This window comes from Thermobia domestica, chromosome 5 (assembly GCF_964235325.1).
Source record: "Thermobia domestica chromosome 5, izTheDome1.hap1.1, whole genome shotgun sequence".
Classification (NCBI taxonomy): Eukaryota; Metazoa; Arthropoda; class Insecta; order Zygentoma; family Lepismatidae; genus Thermobia; species Thermobia domestica.
Genome location: NC_137458.1, coordinates 199588834 through 199603825, shown reverse-complemented (window position 1 = coordinate 199603825; position 14992 = coordinate 199588834). Strand labels below are relative to the sequence as shown.

Sequence of the window (14992 nt, the reverse complement as noted above, 5' to 3'; positions counted from 1 at the left end):
AGTAAAAAAGTAAAGACAAAGACAATATTAAATTTATTAACAACTCATCAAGTTGTGCCCCCTATATTTTACAACAATAGTTACCTTATGTCAATATAAAAGAACTTGATTTTTTTGGAAACTTTTAACATTGTGTCCCCCTATATTTTACAACAATAGTTATCTTATGTCAATATAAAAGAACTTGATTTTTTGGAAACTTTTAACATATTTATTTTTCCATAATTATAACATGTCTACTCGGTTTTACTCCTCTAGCGAGGTAAAACCGGGCAAAATTACTTCTTTTACAAAAACAGTTTACAATTACAAAAACAATTAAATAATGTTTCTAAAACTGTGGCTGCATTAACAGATAAGTAGTGCATACGTTTGCAAAATTTTGTTCCCTTGCGTTAAAACTGTGATTTCTGGAAGTCCTCAAGACTTAGGGTCCCGGTTTTACCCCACTCTCCCCTATATAAAATCATAAAGTTCATACAGTAAATTAGAACCGAAACACCGTGATGCGTTCAAATTTTTAATACTTTCGAAATGGGAATCATACTCAACACCATGTGCACCGAAGGCACACGCACTACCCTTTAGACTAGAGGAAAGGGGTGCTTTGAAAATATTCGTTATCAACTCATTTAAAGAAACTATTTTTACTATCGTTTGAGGTGACTGATACTGTAATACTGTGATACTGTAATTTCTAACAAACTATGATGTTAGCGAACGATATTTTGGTCTATAATTTCTCCTTCACAAAAACAATTTGAATTAGTATTGGAAAACAAACATTATTTTAGTATTATGGTGCTATATCGTTTCACAAAGGTGTTGCCTGCACAAGACTGATCAGAAAATATGATTTCGATTTTAAAATCTAATTCATCTACATTTACAGTATAAGTAGAAGGGTAGCAGATGCATATTATGCATTTAGATGGAGGGAATTCACAATGTATATGTTGATGTCCTGCAGATGAGCTGCTAATAGAATTTAATCGGCTTGGATTTTCTGAGATTTTGTGAACTTCAGAATTGTATTGAATGACCACTGTTGTCCATAAGCTTTTAAAACTCAACAGTTGTACTCCGAAGCATGGGGGCACTGAGCAGTGGCACGGTTCGTCTTATGTATAGGCCACTACTGCTCATACTACCGATACAGATTAAATTATCACATAAATGCAGGAAACACCCTGTCCATTCCAAACTCTGTCATCGTTTGTCATTAACTCATTATTATTTCACAACTCTCTAGTACCAAATTATTGACAAATGTGTAACTGAATTTACAATTATACTAAAAGGCAACTACTTGTTTTGATAACATAGATCAATGTAATATAGTGTTTTAAAATATGTCTACTATGAAAGTTATAAATATTTTTTAGACATATTTAGGTACACTCTAAGCTCCGTGTGCATGTTTTATTGTGGAAAGAATAACACCAACGTTCAAGTTTATTAAATCACGTGTGTGAGTTGAGTATTGTGTGGAGAAACTTCTCTTCTAGTAGCTTATCTAGAATGAATAATAACTTTTGGATGAATTACTTACCTGGTGCGAAATCTGAAACAGGATACGTGAAATATCCCAACCTTAAATATTCGTTATCTCTGATGATGTCGGAATTAGAAAATTTTCCTCTTATGGAATCTGTCGAAACGGAATTGAACTTCGGTTCAACTTCTTGATGGTTTAATTTTTTATGTACACGTATACACGGTGGTTCTACCACAGGTTGTCGATCTCCTTTCAACCCAATTGCATTTTCTACCACGGCACTTTGATAATGAGTTGCCTGTGAAGATTTTATTAACGATTGTTTACTTGAATCATTGTTACAAATTTTTACGTCCTCTAATTCTTCTGCTATATGTAGAGGTACATCTATAGGTTTGTTGAGTTTAGTGTGCATTAACGTTTCTTCTTCTAATGTATTAATTATACTATTTTGGGATCGTCGGTTAGCATCTTCTGGGACACAAGTGGTGCCCATTATTTCTTGAGTTCGAGGTATGCACTGATCGCGTGATGAAGCACATTGTATAGGGTACATAAACATTTGCTGTTCGACATTATGTTCTTTACGGTTGGAATGAAAAAGACTCTCTTGAATGGGGGATGAGCTAATTTGATGCCCAGTTCTAGGACTCTCTACCGAGGAATGTTTATTCTTAGCAACATGGAATGTAGACTGAAGATCTTCGGTTTGTCGTTGTGAAGGAAATAAATCTTCATAAATTGAATCTACGTTAGTCTGTACTCCGGTAGAAGTCGACGACGAGTTTATACTTAATGAATGCTGCTCACTTGGTGACGATGAAGAGTCCCTAAAATGTTTTTTCTTTTGTTCTGATCGACATGTAACACGAGTTAATGACGGTAGTTTCGCAGGAGGTCGAAACACTAGCTGCCCTGCACTTAAAACAACTTCTGCACTGGCAGAACTTGAGGACTGTCTTCCTGACGATAACGAATGCTGGTGTTTACATTGGTGCGACTGTTTTCCGCAGGTATTTTGACTAGGAAGTTTTGAACAGAGACCTGAGAAATTGAATGGTGGCACTGTAGGACCTTGCCCAGAGGATATAGTCTGGGTGTTACTACAACTTGCACTTGAAGAAGAGGAAGATTTCTCTGACTGACTTTCAGGAGTCCATGTTACTTCTACACAACCAATAGTAATTCTACTCTGACCAGACAGAAGTGGAGGTAATGAAACGGATGAAGGTGTACGAACTGATTCACTTTTTGATTTCGTAGCTTTCGTTGTGTTAGAAGTAGGCAATGTTGAAGAGTTGGGTTGAGTAAAAGTTCCTTGAGTTGCTTCATGGCGTAGTGCGGAAGGCTTTTTTAAGCTCGAGACTGGAGGAAGAGTAGTGCGTGTTTGCTTTTGAAGAGAGGAAAATGTTGGTCTCAAGAAAGAGGAATTACTAACTTCCTGGTTACATATTTGTCCACTCGATGATTTAGCATGATGATTAATGGGCGGTAATGTACTTGTTCGTTTGCTTAGGTTGTGACGATTTTGTGACATTTCACATTCCTAAAAAGAAAAGAAAAGTCACGTATGAATAAAGAAACACTACTGAACAGTACATTTATATATATATATATATATATATAGGGTTACCATATTTCAGCTATTCCAGTTCGGGACACTTTGATGGAAGGTTTATACTCCCTCCTTCCGTCCACAGAAAGTATCTAACCTACGGAAGATCAATGTTTTGCTACATTCCTGTTGGATGTATCAGTGATGATGGTTAGGAAATAACACTCATCTTGGATCCAAATATTATGCAGAGTGCTAGTGAACAATACCAACAAACTTCAATAGATCAGAGAAGAGCTGAGTTTCAAGGTTAGGGTTGTCCCAAAACATGGAAAAGATAAAATTCAACATGCGTCATTTCGAGAACGGGTACCGATATTACCGTAACGGAAGTCAAGCATGCACCACTCAAAAAATGCATATTTCGTCAATTTGCAATGGGTGTACACGGTAATCGCTACAAGACACAATTTTCAAGCAAGATCCTAAGAGAATTCTCAAATTTTTCTGATTTACAGGTTTGATTTAAAGTAGGAAAACCGTTTAAGACCAGACAGTAGTGAACACGAAATACGTCGGCAAAGAACCAAAGTGTTAGGAATCGTCAGCTCCACCCTTATGTGTGTTCGGAATAACAAGTGCTGCTTTGTACTTCTTCACGGTATAATTGACGGTTATTTCGTGCAAAATACAATACAAAGACCTGTTATTCATAACACGAGGAACTGCGGCGTTGACGCTCCCTAACTCTTCCGAATTCCCGTCGAAGCATTTCGTGTTTACTGCTGTCAGGTCTTCCGTTTTGCCTACTTTGGGCTCACCTTTAAGTCAAAGAATATCTTAAAAATTATCTTCGGAATGTGTCTAGGAATTATGCCCTGTGTGGAATCTATTGTGCCACATTGCAAATTGCTGAAGGAAATTTCTTGCTATGGGGAATCTCTTGTACATCCATTTTTGAAGGACATATGTTTGACTTTCTTTACACTGATATGGAAAACCACTCCACTGTTTCTAGTCTTCGAAATGACGCGTGTTTAAGCTCATCTTTCCCATCCTTTTGGACAGCCCTAGCTCTGAAAATATGCACTTTTCCGCACAGTTCCATAAGATTTTTTTTCTAGTGTAAGTAATCACCTGATAAAATATGTCGGTATAGTTCATTAACACAACGTATATGAGCTGTATGCCGTTTGCCGTAACGTGGTGCACTCTACTAATATTCAAGCCCAATATAAATTAAGATAACGTGCGTACCTGTTGTTTAATGTTGAAATATGTAATACCAAAAATATTTTATAATATTGCCACGAGGATAGGACACATAAAGAGAAATGAAAACATTATCACGACTGAAAATCTGCACAAAATATACATCGGCGGAATACTAAAAAAAAAAAAAAAAAAAGTCCAAACTGGGACTGTTCCGGTCAGAACGGCAAGAGATCGTAACCCTATATATAAAATCTCTTTCGTCAGTGAACTAAGTATTTTATAGTTTCATGCTAGATATACGCCTACTGATAGTTTTATTAGTACAACACTACTGATAATGGAATAGTTAGAAAACAGTATTAAATATATTACTCCTAGGGCTTTAGTTTACTGCCATCAGTCAGGTAACAGTACTACTACTACTCCTACTACTCCTACTCCTACTCCTCCTACTACTACTACTATTACTACTACTACTAATAATAATAATAATAATAATAATCGAATCGAACATTTTCTTTCTAACATGCTTCAAATGAGATATTGACAATTGGTTAGTGCATACACGTGTTTGGTACTGGCCTCAGTACCAATGAACAAGCCTTGTTATTTATTTTTTATTTTATTTTATTTTATTTTATTTTTTGAATTTGATTGGTTATAACTAGAAACCGGATTTTAAGATACAGAAATGTTGTAGGAAAAACAGAATAAAAGGTGCTGAAAAATCATTCAAAAAAAGTGCAAAAATTGTGCTAAATAGGATACTTTATAAAGTGCTATAGCATACAGTTATATGAAGATTCTTTATTCATTACACACGCAAATATTGTTAAAATCTTGGCTTTAAAAATATGACAAATTACAAAAATTGTTTTATTTAATCTCATAAACTTGTACAACATTCAACATTCTTGTAATGAAATTGTGGCTAAAACCAACTCGGTATTTAAAAAAAAAAATATTAATTTAGCAATATTGTAGCTTAAGAAGTCGTTACATACTACTTGTTTTTCAGAAACTGATTATATTTGATTATGCGCAACATTTCTGTTTTCGGATGTTAGTTTCTGTCGCTTGGAACTCAGAAGATTATTTATGCGGAGAAACTTCGCTCGACATCAAGGGAAACCAGTTGTGCATATCTTGTAAGCACGCGGAAACGAAGTTCAGTTGATGTTGTAAAGGTTTCTACGTCCGGATAATTTCGCAAATTCAGTTGAAATTTATCCCTAGCAAATCCGTCAAGGTTGTTCCTTATACTTGATAACTTCTTCCACTGTTTATCCTTCTTCGTACCTTCTTCTCTTCTTCCAAACTCTGAATCACATCTGGTAAATGCTTGTAGCTATGCACTTTGAAAAGTTTCAGCCGGAGGTCTTGATCGTTGAGCATTTGCTGGGCATGTTTGATGGTTGTTGCGTCTGTTGCATTTAGATCAGGTATAAGCTGTTTGAACTTGTCGAAGTTTTCACACAAGAGAACTACACATCTTATCCATGTACCCCACCTGGTTATGACAGGAAATTGTGGTACAGGTAGGTCAATGATTTCGGTACAAAGCTTGACGACTAGGCGCCTTTACAAGAATCTTCTTCAGAGCAGCAATGAGGTCTTTTACCTTTCTGTATTCTTCCCTTATATTTTCAGAAACATGGTCCTAACCATGTGCAATACATTTGACATGATTAAGATTGGGGTACTTGCCGTTTAGTTGTTGAAAAGCTGAAAGAGTGTAACGAGCTTGATCGGTCACAACCAATCTGACTTTATCGTATTCTGTGCCACAGTTTCATGCATGAATCATTGAAGGATTGCATTACTGTGTAGGCATTTGTCTTTTCGGGTTGGTACACCTTGAATAACATCAGTTTCACCAACTTAGCAGATAATGGATCCACCAATACATTCAGTACGTATCTTTGCACCTCGTCAGTGGTTTCATCTAACATGAAACTTAATTCATGTTTGCCGACCATTTCTTTGATTTTTACGAAAACATCCTCATAAATCGGCTTTACGCAGTTTTTTCTCAGGGTGCTCTCGCTGGTACTGATCTTTGCGTATACATTTCCAGAAATGATTTGGATGCAGGATTGTTTAGTTTGTGGACTGGAATTCCTGATTGGATTAACGCTGTTGTAAGATCTGCGTAAAACACATTGGATGATCGCTGTTTTTCAGATCCGGAAGCGAAAGCATTCATCAAACTAGTTTGCTTTGGTTGTGATTTGCGCACTCCCTTGTTCTGTGTTTGCTGTAGTTAATATGGAAACACAGAACGGTATAGTTGATATGCAGAGAGCGATATGCAAATATTATTCTCTCTCTTTGAAGTTGCTCATTGATGGAAGTATTACATCGGAAACTTCACATCGGAGAATCATGCCGTCACTTTCAATGCATTTCTCCTTAAGACTATGTCCAACACTCGGAATGCGATGGAATTTTCCTATATAATAACATGGCATATTTCTTTCCAAAACATTATGAAAACTACTTATTTTATACGTTTCGAAATTTGTCAAAATGTTTGTTAGTATTAATATTGCATGTTCAGTTTCACTTTTCCTTACTAGGGTAACATTAGAGCTCGCTAATTAAAAATTAATTTTCTTCCATTTAAAAGCTGGTTAAGATATTGACTGTATTTTGCAAAAGTGCAGAACAGCAGATAGAAGGCTAACCAGGTAGGTTTCTTTCATTCTCTGCCCCCTCTACGTCACGTGCGTGAACTTCGTGTTGACCCCAGCGACAAAGAAACCGATGGAATGCAAATTGACAGCAGATAAGAGCTAAGTCTGTTACCTCTCGCTTCATGGATCGTAAAGATTTCATTGATTCTAGACGTAAACATCTCCGCGAATAGTTACCTGTAGAAGTATATTGGAGCTAACGACGCACGAAAGTTTTAGAAAATCGGTCTATGTTGCTTTCAAGTGACGAAAGTGTTCATCTTATAAAATAGGCCAGTCGAATTAGTATTCTCGTATATGATGCTCGTGGACACAATTAGTAATGAATTTTTCTCTTCACAGGATCGCTGTAGTAGTGGTCCTAATCAATACACTAAAAGCCCTGAATGATCCACCTTGTGCTAACTCTGCCATCTTGGAAAATGGCGGATGATTACACATCTTCATTCGGTTTTCGGCTAATTTCTCAAAAAACGGCTTATTTTAGAAAGAAAATAAACTAGACCAATTTGAAAGAGCAGAAAATTCCCTATTAAATAGTGCTTTTACATTTTTCGCAAAAAGATAAGAATTCTCTAAAAATAATAACAATAATAATAAGGCCACTTTTCGGACCAAATTATAAATTTGCTCAAAAATTGTCACTTTGCAGGATTATTGAAATGTTTTTGAGATTAATTGATCATTATTCAACTCTGAAACTAAAGTCCATATTTTTTGAGACCCTGAAGGATCACCACAGACCATGGTGAGGTCAAAGTCTACATTATCATTAGAAACTCTTGAATCTACTCAAAGTATACCAATAAAGAATTTTCACAGTAATATAGACGAGGGCTTACAAACCATGGTCGTGCAAGATATACACGCTTTTCATCCAATTGAATTAGATAATCCGATGACTGTTTGTAGTGACGTGCTTTGAATGCATGATAATTGACTAAATACTCCCGGGCTGCCATCTTTAGATAACGGAACATATACCTTATGAAGTTATCAAAGTCCAATTTCTATACCATTCGTGCATATGCCAGCAAGCAATTACGACACCATGAACAGTGTTTGTCACTACGCTTGGGTTTCCTCGCTGTTCTCCTCTTTCCTCCCACTTTCTTCATTCCACCATTTCATTCATTTCTCATCATCTAATCTCTTTTAGCCTAGTCTGCATAACCGTGGGACGCAGAACAAAAAATTCATTTCCTTTTTTCCAAAGTTTCCCAAGAAACAAAGCGAAAATATTGTTTGTGACGTTCGATCAGCCACTATACGCAAAAGCATGCGATATCGTAGCTTCCTCTTTAGATTGATCTAACATCACGGTGCGACTTGGAGGTTTCCATATTTTCCATATGTTAATGTCTTTCATGGACGCCATCGAACACACCATATCAGACAGCAGTTTGAAGGAGTTATGAGCTACTGTTTACAGGGTTTGTCCGGAAAGTAATAGGACTGAGTCGATTTAAAAAAAAAAAAATATTGAGCCAATCGTTACAATTCTTTAAAAACTTTCAAAATAGGCTCCTTCTGCATCGATGCAGCGCTGCCAACGCGATTTCCAAACATTGAAGGCGTCACGGAAGTCATTCTCCGGAATAGCCTTGAGAGCCGCGGTGCAAGCTGCTTGAATCCCCTCTGTCGTCTCAAAATGCTTGCCTTTCATAGGGCGTTTCAGGCGAGGAAACAAAAAGAAGTCCGGGGGGGCACATCTGGGCTGTAGGGCGGCTGCGAAAGCGTTGGGATGCCGGCCTTGCTCAGGTAGATCGCCGCAATTTCTGGTCGTCAGTGAGCACTTTTGGCACAATCTTCGCGCACACTTTGCGCATGTTCAAATGCTCTGTCACAATTTCATGAACCACAGTTTTGGTAAATTTAACATCTGGGCAATTAAACGAATACTTAGTCAACGGTCTGAGTTCAAAACTTCGCGCACACGAGTCACATTGTCGGTGTTTGTCGAAGTCGATGGTCTTCCAGCACGGTCTTCATCGGCGACCTCTTCCCGGCCCTCCGAAAATGCCTTGTGCCACCGAAACACACCACTTCTTGCTAAAGCATCATCTGGGTAAGCCTGCTTGATCATATCAAACGTCTCTGTCGCAGATTTACCGAGTTTAACACAGAACTTAATCGCGTACCTCTGTTCTAACGAACGCTGCATTTTCGGCTTGCACCACTCACAGATACACGTCGCGCGAAAAAGCCTGTCCTCACTCTCCGTGTGCTCGGAGACAACTGACCAGCCGCTCGTTCGTTAGCTAGGAACGCCCTTTACCGGATCCAGTCGGTGCGCGCACGCTCCGAAGTACAGTCATGGCGGAATAAAATCAGTCCTATTACTTCCCGGAAAAACCCTGTATGCTATAAATTTAATTGATAAAATGATGTCTGGTCATCACTACGCAAGGGCTGTTCGAACTCATTTGTTAACACAAAGAGCATTGACATATATTTTGCGGAATAGCATAGACATTCCCGATGAGATGAAAGTAGAAATATCAGACATTCACAAAGAAGCTATCAATGGATTAGGTACTTACGAATCCATTAATGGCTCTGCAGTAGTTAAGGAACTATTAAACAAATTTCAAGATTGCCTTGCATCGACAACTGAAAACGGACAAACTGCAAAACTTTGGATACAATACTTCCAGTTTGGGTACAAAACCTCGCGGCGACAACCTCGCCTGGCCAAAACCTCGCCGGACAAAATCTCGCCTGGCCAAAACCCCGCCTGGCCAAAACCCCGCCTGGCCAAAACCTCGCCGCCCAAAACGTCGCGGGCCAAAATCTTGCCGGGCCAAAACCTCGCCTTGCCAAAACCTCGCGCCCCAAAATCTCGCCTGACCAAAACCTCGTTGTAATGATCTCGCGATACAGAATGTCGCCTGGTCTAAATTAAGCGAGACGTAGTGTCGCCTGGGAAGAAATGTCGTCAGGATAAAACCTCTTCACAACGATTTCTTCAATGCAGAATGTTCTATACATTACTATATGTATATATTTAGTAATAACACATAATTACATTAAAATAATGACAAGAAAAATTCTAATGCATGCTTCGGAAATATATATATATAAATTAAATGACTATGTTTGCTACATTATACCTCTTGAGCCATCCTACCGATCTCAATCAAGTTTTCAACATAGATGAGGTTCGAGCCTAGGATGTCTTTTATAATTTCACTTTGTCGGCACAACAAAAGGGAGGGGAAGTGGGATATATATATATATATATATATATATATATATATATATATATATATATATATATATATATATATATATATATATATATATACAGAGCCGTAGCTAGAGATTTCGGCGCCCGGGGCGAAGTACAATTCGGCGCCCCTACTCTCACCACACCAAGCTCTTCCTTCCTTTTTTTCTTTTTACTTATAAGAAAAGCAGCAGATATTGTTATACTACACTGAATTTTTATTAAGCTGCAGGCGAGATTTTGGCCCAGGAGGTTTCCGCGGCGAGGTTTTGGCCACGCGATGTTTTTGGTGGCAAGGTTTTGGCCCGGCGAGGTTTTGGCAACGCGAGGTTTTGTCCCGCGAGGTTTTGGGCGGCGAGGTTTTGGCCCGGCGAGATTTTGTCCCGCGAGATTTTGGGCGTCGAGGTTTTGCCCACGAGATTTTGTCCTTATCCCAATACTTCCATATACTGACTATTCTAAGGAACTTCATAAACGCAGAAAGGATGAGTGATTGGGAGCTACATTTCATATATGTGAGACAAATGATGCTATTCTAACCCGCTGCTGGCTACTTAGCATATTCCAAATCTTGTCAAATGTATTTTCAACATATCAGCATTCTTCATACAAAGTTAATCGAAGTCTAGATGGAAGCATTCATAAGAAGTTTTGCAGTAAGAAGAACAGACAAATTGTGGACTGGGCTATGGACCGATATGAGAACCATTAAAACTGTTGGAGATCTCAGCTACGGAAGAGAATTGTCAGAAAGTGTTGTGCCAAAGTTGATGCAAAAGGAAAGAACAAGACAATTACTACTTAACAAGTGAGAAGGCATTGGACATGCTGTAAGTATCTTCAATAACCCTGAAGCTACGACGTGAAGTTGGATAGTATTCCTTCGACTTCAGATGAAGCCTCCATGCACATGTTGAGGGTTGATCCAGAAGAATGGGAATAGAAAGCTCATGGAAACATTCTTTTTCCTATCCTATTGACTCAAGCACCGACATCTGACGAATTAATTAAACTAATTTCATGCCCCTGCATAAAAACTGTGAAGATTGTTGTCTGTGGTCACAAGGCATGTCACATTTTGGCCAAAATGACTTTTTTGTACCAAAATGATCCCAATAATCGTCTCTATCTCGTGGCAAAATCTGGTGAGTCTACGTATAAAATTAGCGGAGATATTGGGCAATGTCAATTACTGATATGTCATTTTTTTTTTAATTTCATTGTTGCAGAACATGATTTGTCTGACATAACATGCTTTTTAGGGAAATTAAAGTAAAATTTTTCCCAGAGCAGAAACTGATATGTTGAATTTTCTTGATTCTTATTTGATGCAATTACACAAAGTTATTAAAATTGGAGAAAAAATATGTGACTAGTTGTTCTGTTAAAGATAGAATCGGCTATATAAAATAACGTCGGCTGTTTCGATTATATAAAAGAAAAATATGAGTCTGTAATGTACCATTACGGTTGAGATAATGAAATTTCTGTTTGGAGGGGCTCAATATTTTTGAACGTACTGTATACTGTAGATTTTTCAATATATATTCTTTGGTCCATGTAATATATTCATTTGTTTCTTATTCAAACCAAAATTAATGTGGAAGCTTTGAATAACCCAGTAGGAATTATATTTTGGGGAATAATATCTTTATTTATACCTTATTTTAATGTAAACCCTGTATATGGGCATTTCAAATGGATGAGTACTGAAATTAAACACTTTAATGCTATACGAAAACATTGGCCCGTAATTGGATAGAAATTCTTGAAATTATCCAACAATCTGATATTTGGCAGAATAATTTAGACCCTCTTCGTCCCTCTGAGATGTCCATTTCCTCCCAAAATCCGGTTTCATCCAGTTTTTACTATTTTCTATTCGCTTTATATTTTCCGCCCACAAAACTCTTTGTTCTGATTGGGACTTTTCCCGACGCTCTAGAGCGCTTTCACCTTGTTTTTCGGGTGCAGAAGTCAGGGACGGAGTATGTAAATTTTTGCTCCTACAAAAAAGTGGATTTAGCCAGGAAAACGCCGTATAATCCAGGTAATGCTAGCTAAACAGTTAAATAAATCCGTTGGGAGCATACGGAGTCCCAAGAATCTTGGATTTTCTTTTTAAAACAGTCAAAATCAAGATATAATGTCAAATAGTGCTATCCGTGGAATTTTAAACCATTCAAATGAAAACAAACTTCTTGGAACATTGGTGGGAACTTACAACCAGCTACTTTAGAATTCAACTTAGATTAAACAAAAAAAAAAAAAAAAAAAAAAAAAAAGGAAAAAGAAAAAGATCACTGGGATAAAATTTTTAAACCTTTCCAATCGTTCGGTCACTATTGCACCTTCTGAATGTAACTTGCGGAGCACTGTTTACTGAGGCACACACTATGGACCAGGGAGATTTTGTAATTCGGACTGATCAGGTTCTGTAGTATAGGTTGTCAGTAAAACTAGTGAAGGCGCAATAACCTGCCCTTTCATGCCATTAGTTTTACAGAGGGGTTAATACATAAAGTTTACTGTATTTCCAGGATTTACAAGCGATGTTACAGACTGCAATTATAATTAAAGTGATTGCTGAAACTACGTGCAATATTTATGCTCTATGAAATATATGACGAACACGGAGTTCAAACCTTCAAATGATTACTTTACATCTTTTATATTCACACGTACTTCTTATTACAATATCTCTAACGACGTTTAATTCTTCAACAATATTTCTCATAAACAATGTCTGCCCCGTGTGGCGAAATATTTAATTCACACACTTTCAACTAATCACGCAGCTACGTAGTTATGCATCACAACACCAAAAATATAAAGTGACGATCAACAAATCGCTAAATCCCAGATATATATAATAAACAATTTTCCCAAAGTTTCTCGTCAGGTAAGTGACATCTGATCGAGTACAAAATAAAAAACTAATTCTGAATTTACAAAAATCCTAATTTAACCCTACACACACTACTAAGAACCTAAACTTAAAATTTCTCATCCCATGTTACTCCGTAGAAATAGTATTGGAAATTTCAACTATAAAGTGCACGAAAAGTCAATTAGTTGTCATTAGAATAATGTCGGAATAAAGTAACCGCTATGCGATCGCTCGCGAACTTAATCGGCCAAAACTATCGGTGTAGAATTTTGTTACACTTTGCAAGAGCGAATAGTCTTACGAATCCCAATCATCAACCTCTCAATAGAATGTTCCAATTTAACTACGTATATCGAACGGTAAAAAAATACGTAAATTCCAAATGGCGTCTTGCCACGGTCGCCATTTAACTGAATGAGGACAATTGTCGTGATTGGGAATTGCCTGACTAATATTTTTTTTAAACTGCAATCTTTAATTTATGATTACTTAGCCAAATATGAAATAAAAAAATGAATTTTGTCTTTCTTTTTATCTGACTGTTAATATTAATATATATATATATATATATATATATATATATATATATATATATATATATATATATATATATATATATTGGGTGTTGCAAAATAAGTGTTACAACTCTTGGGAGGTGACTCCTGCCACTGAGACAAGAAAAAAAGTTCTCTTGAACTTTCGGCTATCGAGAGTAGTTTCGGATCTACAAGGTGCCGAAAGCGTGGGAATATGACTTTCGCACGCCAATAGTTCGGAAACTATCCAACGTAAAGAGGGCGGGTAAAAAATTCACTGAAGAAGTCATACCTGCTGTATTGAATTTTGCATGTTTCACAATCCTACCATGCACGCGCAAGGGATTCCCCAAAGGAACGTAGGGAGTACCGGATAATCTGCCAAATGAAAATTGGTCTAAATGGATATGAATTGATAGAGTTTCTACCAGGTAACAATAATTCGTTTGTATTAAGTCGATATCTGGAACAAATACAAAATGTCGGACACCTTCATGCCCGTTGTGTGTGGTTGCATAATCACCAGGTACGGATGCTAGCCAACAGTGACGTTCTAAGTATTAAGTGTAGTGAATTTGTACTCAAATGCTCTAGAAAGACATCTGGAGTATCGGTAGACCACAACAGATGAAGCAGGGTAATTTACATGTGTGGAAACACTTAACGAAAAATGCCCAGAAATGCACTCATACTCAGTAAACAGGAGTTCAAAGCGTCAGAAATGTAAGGATTAGCGTCAAAAACATGAAAGCCATTGCCAATTCACCAATAATATTTCCTCAAAAAGATGCAATATGATGTGCACGGTTGCATACCAATAAGGATGTAACAACTGAGGCCAAGTTGAAATTGTGGAAGGGGACTCACTAAGAAACTGGGTAAACTAAATGAATATCAGTAGTGGGATCGCATGATCGATATTGAAATGTGGCCAATGTGTGTACCGCCCTCTTTACGTTGGATAGTTTCCGAACTATTGGCGTGCGAAAGTCATATTCCCACGCTTTCGGCACCTTGTAGATCCGAAACTATGCCCGATGGCCGAAAGTTCAAGAGAACTTTTTTTCTTGTCTCAGTGGCAGGAGTCACCTCCCAAGAGTTGTAACACTTATTTTGCAACACCCTATATATCGATCGCTATTGTTTAATTTCATATGTGAATTGATATATTAATATATCAATTCATATGCATGTTTGTTGCATGTTAATACAATTTTGTGTTTAATTTCCTAATAGGTGTAATAAATGTTCACCAATTGTAATTAGATGGTTTCTTTGAATTATTTCACCCATGTCGATACGCTGTCCTGTATGTATGTATGTGAGTGTGTGAGTAAATAATAAATTTAGTTTTAAGTGGTAGTGTTTAATAT

The 14992-nt window shown here is 37.2% G+C and overlaps 1 protein-coding gene across 2 annotated transcripts in view; it reads right to left on the bottom strand.

The window, feature by feature from the left end:
• Positions 1-14992, bottom strand: part of LOC145684757 (uncharacterized) — a 345870-nt gene that overhangs the window by 222357 nt on the left and 108521 nt on the right. For both annotated transcript variants that reach the window (XM_081757128.1, XM_081757129.1), the window contains exon 2: positions 1553-3044. In XM_081757128.1, the coding sequence (XP_081613254.1) occupies positions 1553-3035 (1483 nt within the window). In that variant the 5' untranslated portion in view covers positions 3036-3044. The remainder of the gene's footprint in view (positions 1-1552; positions 3045-14992) is intronic.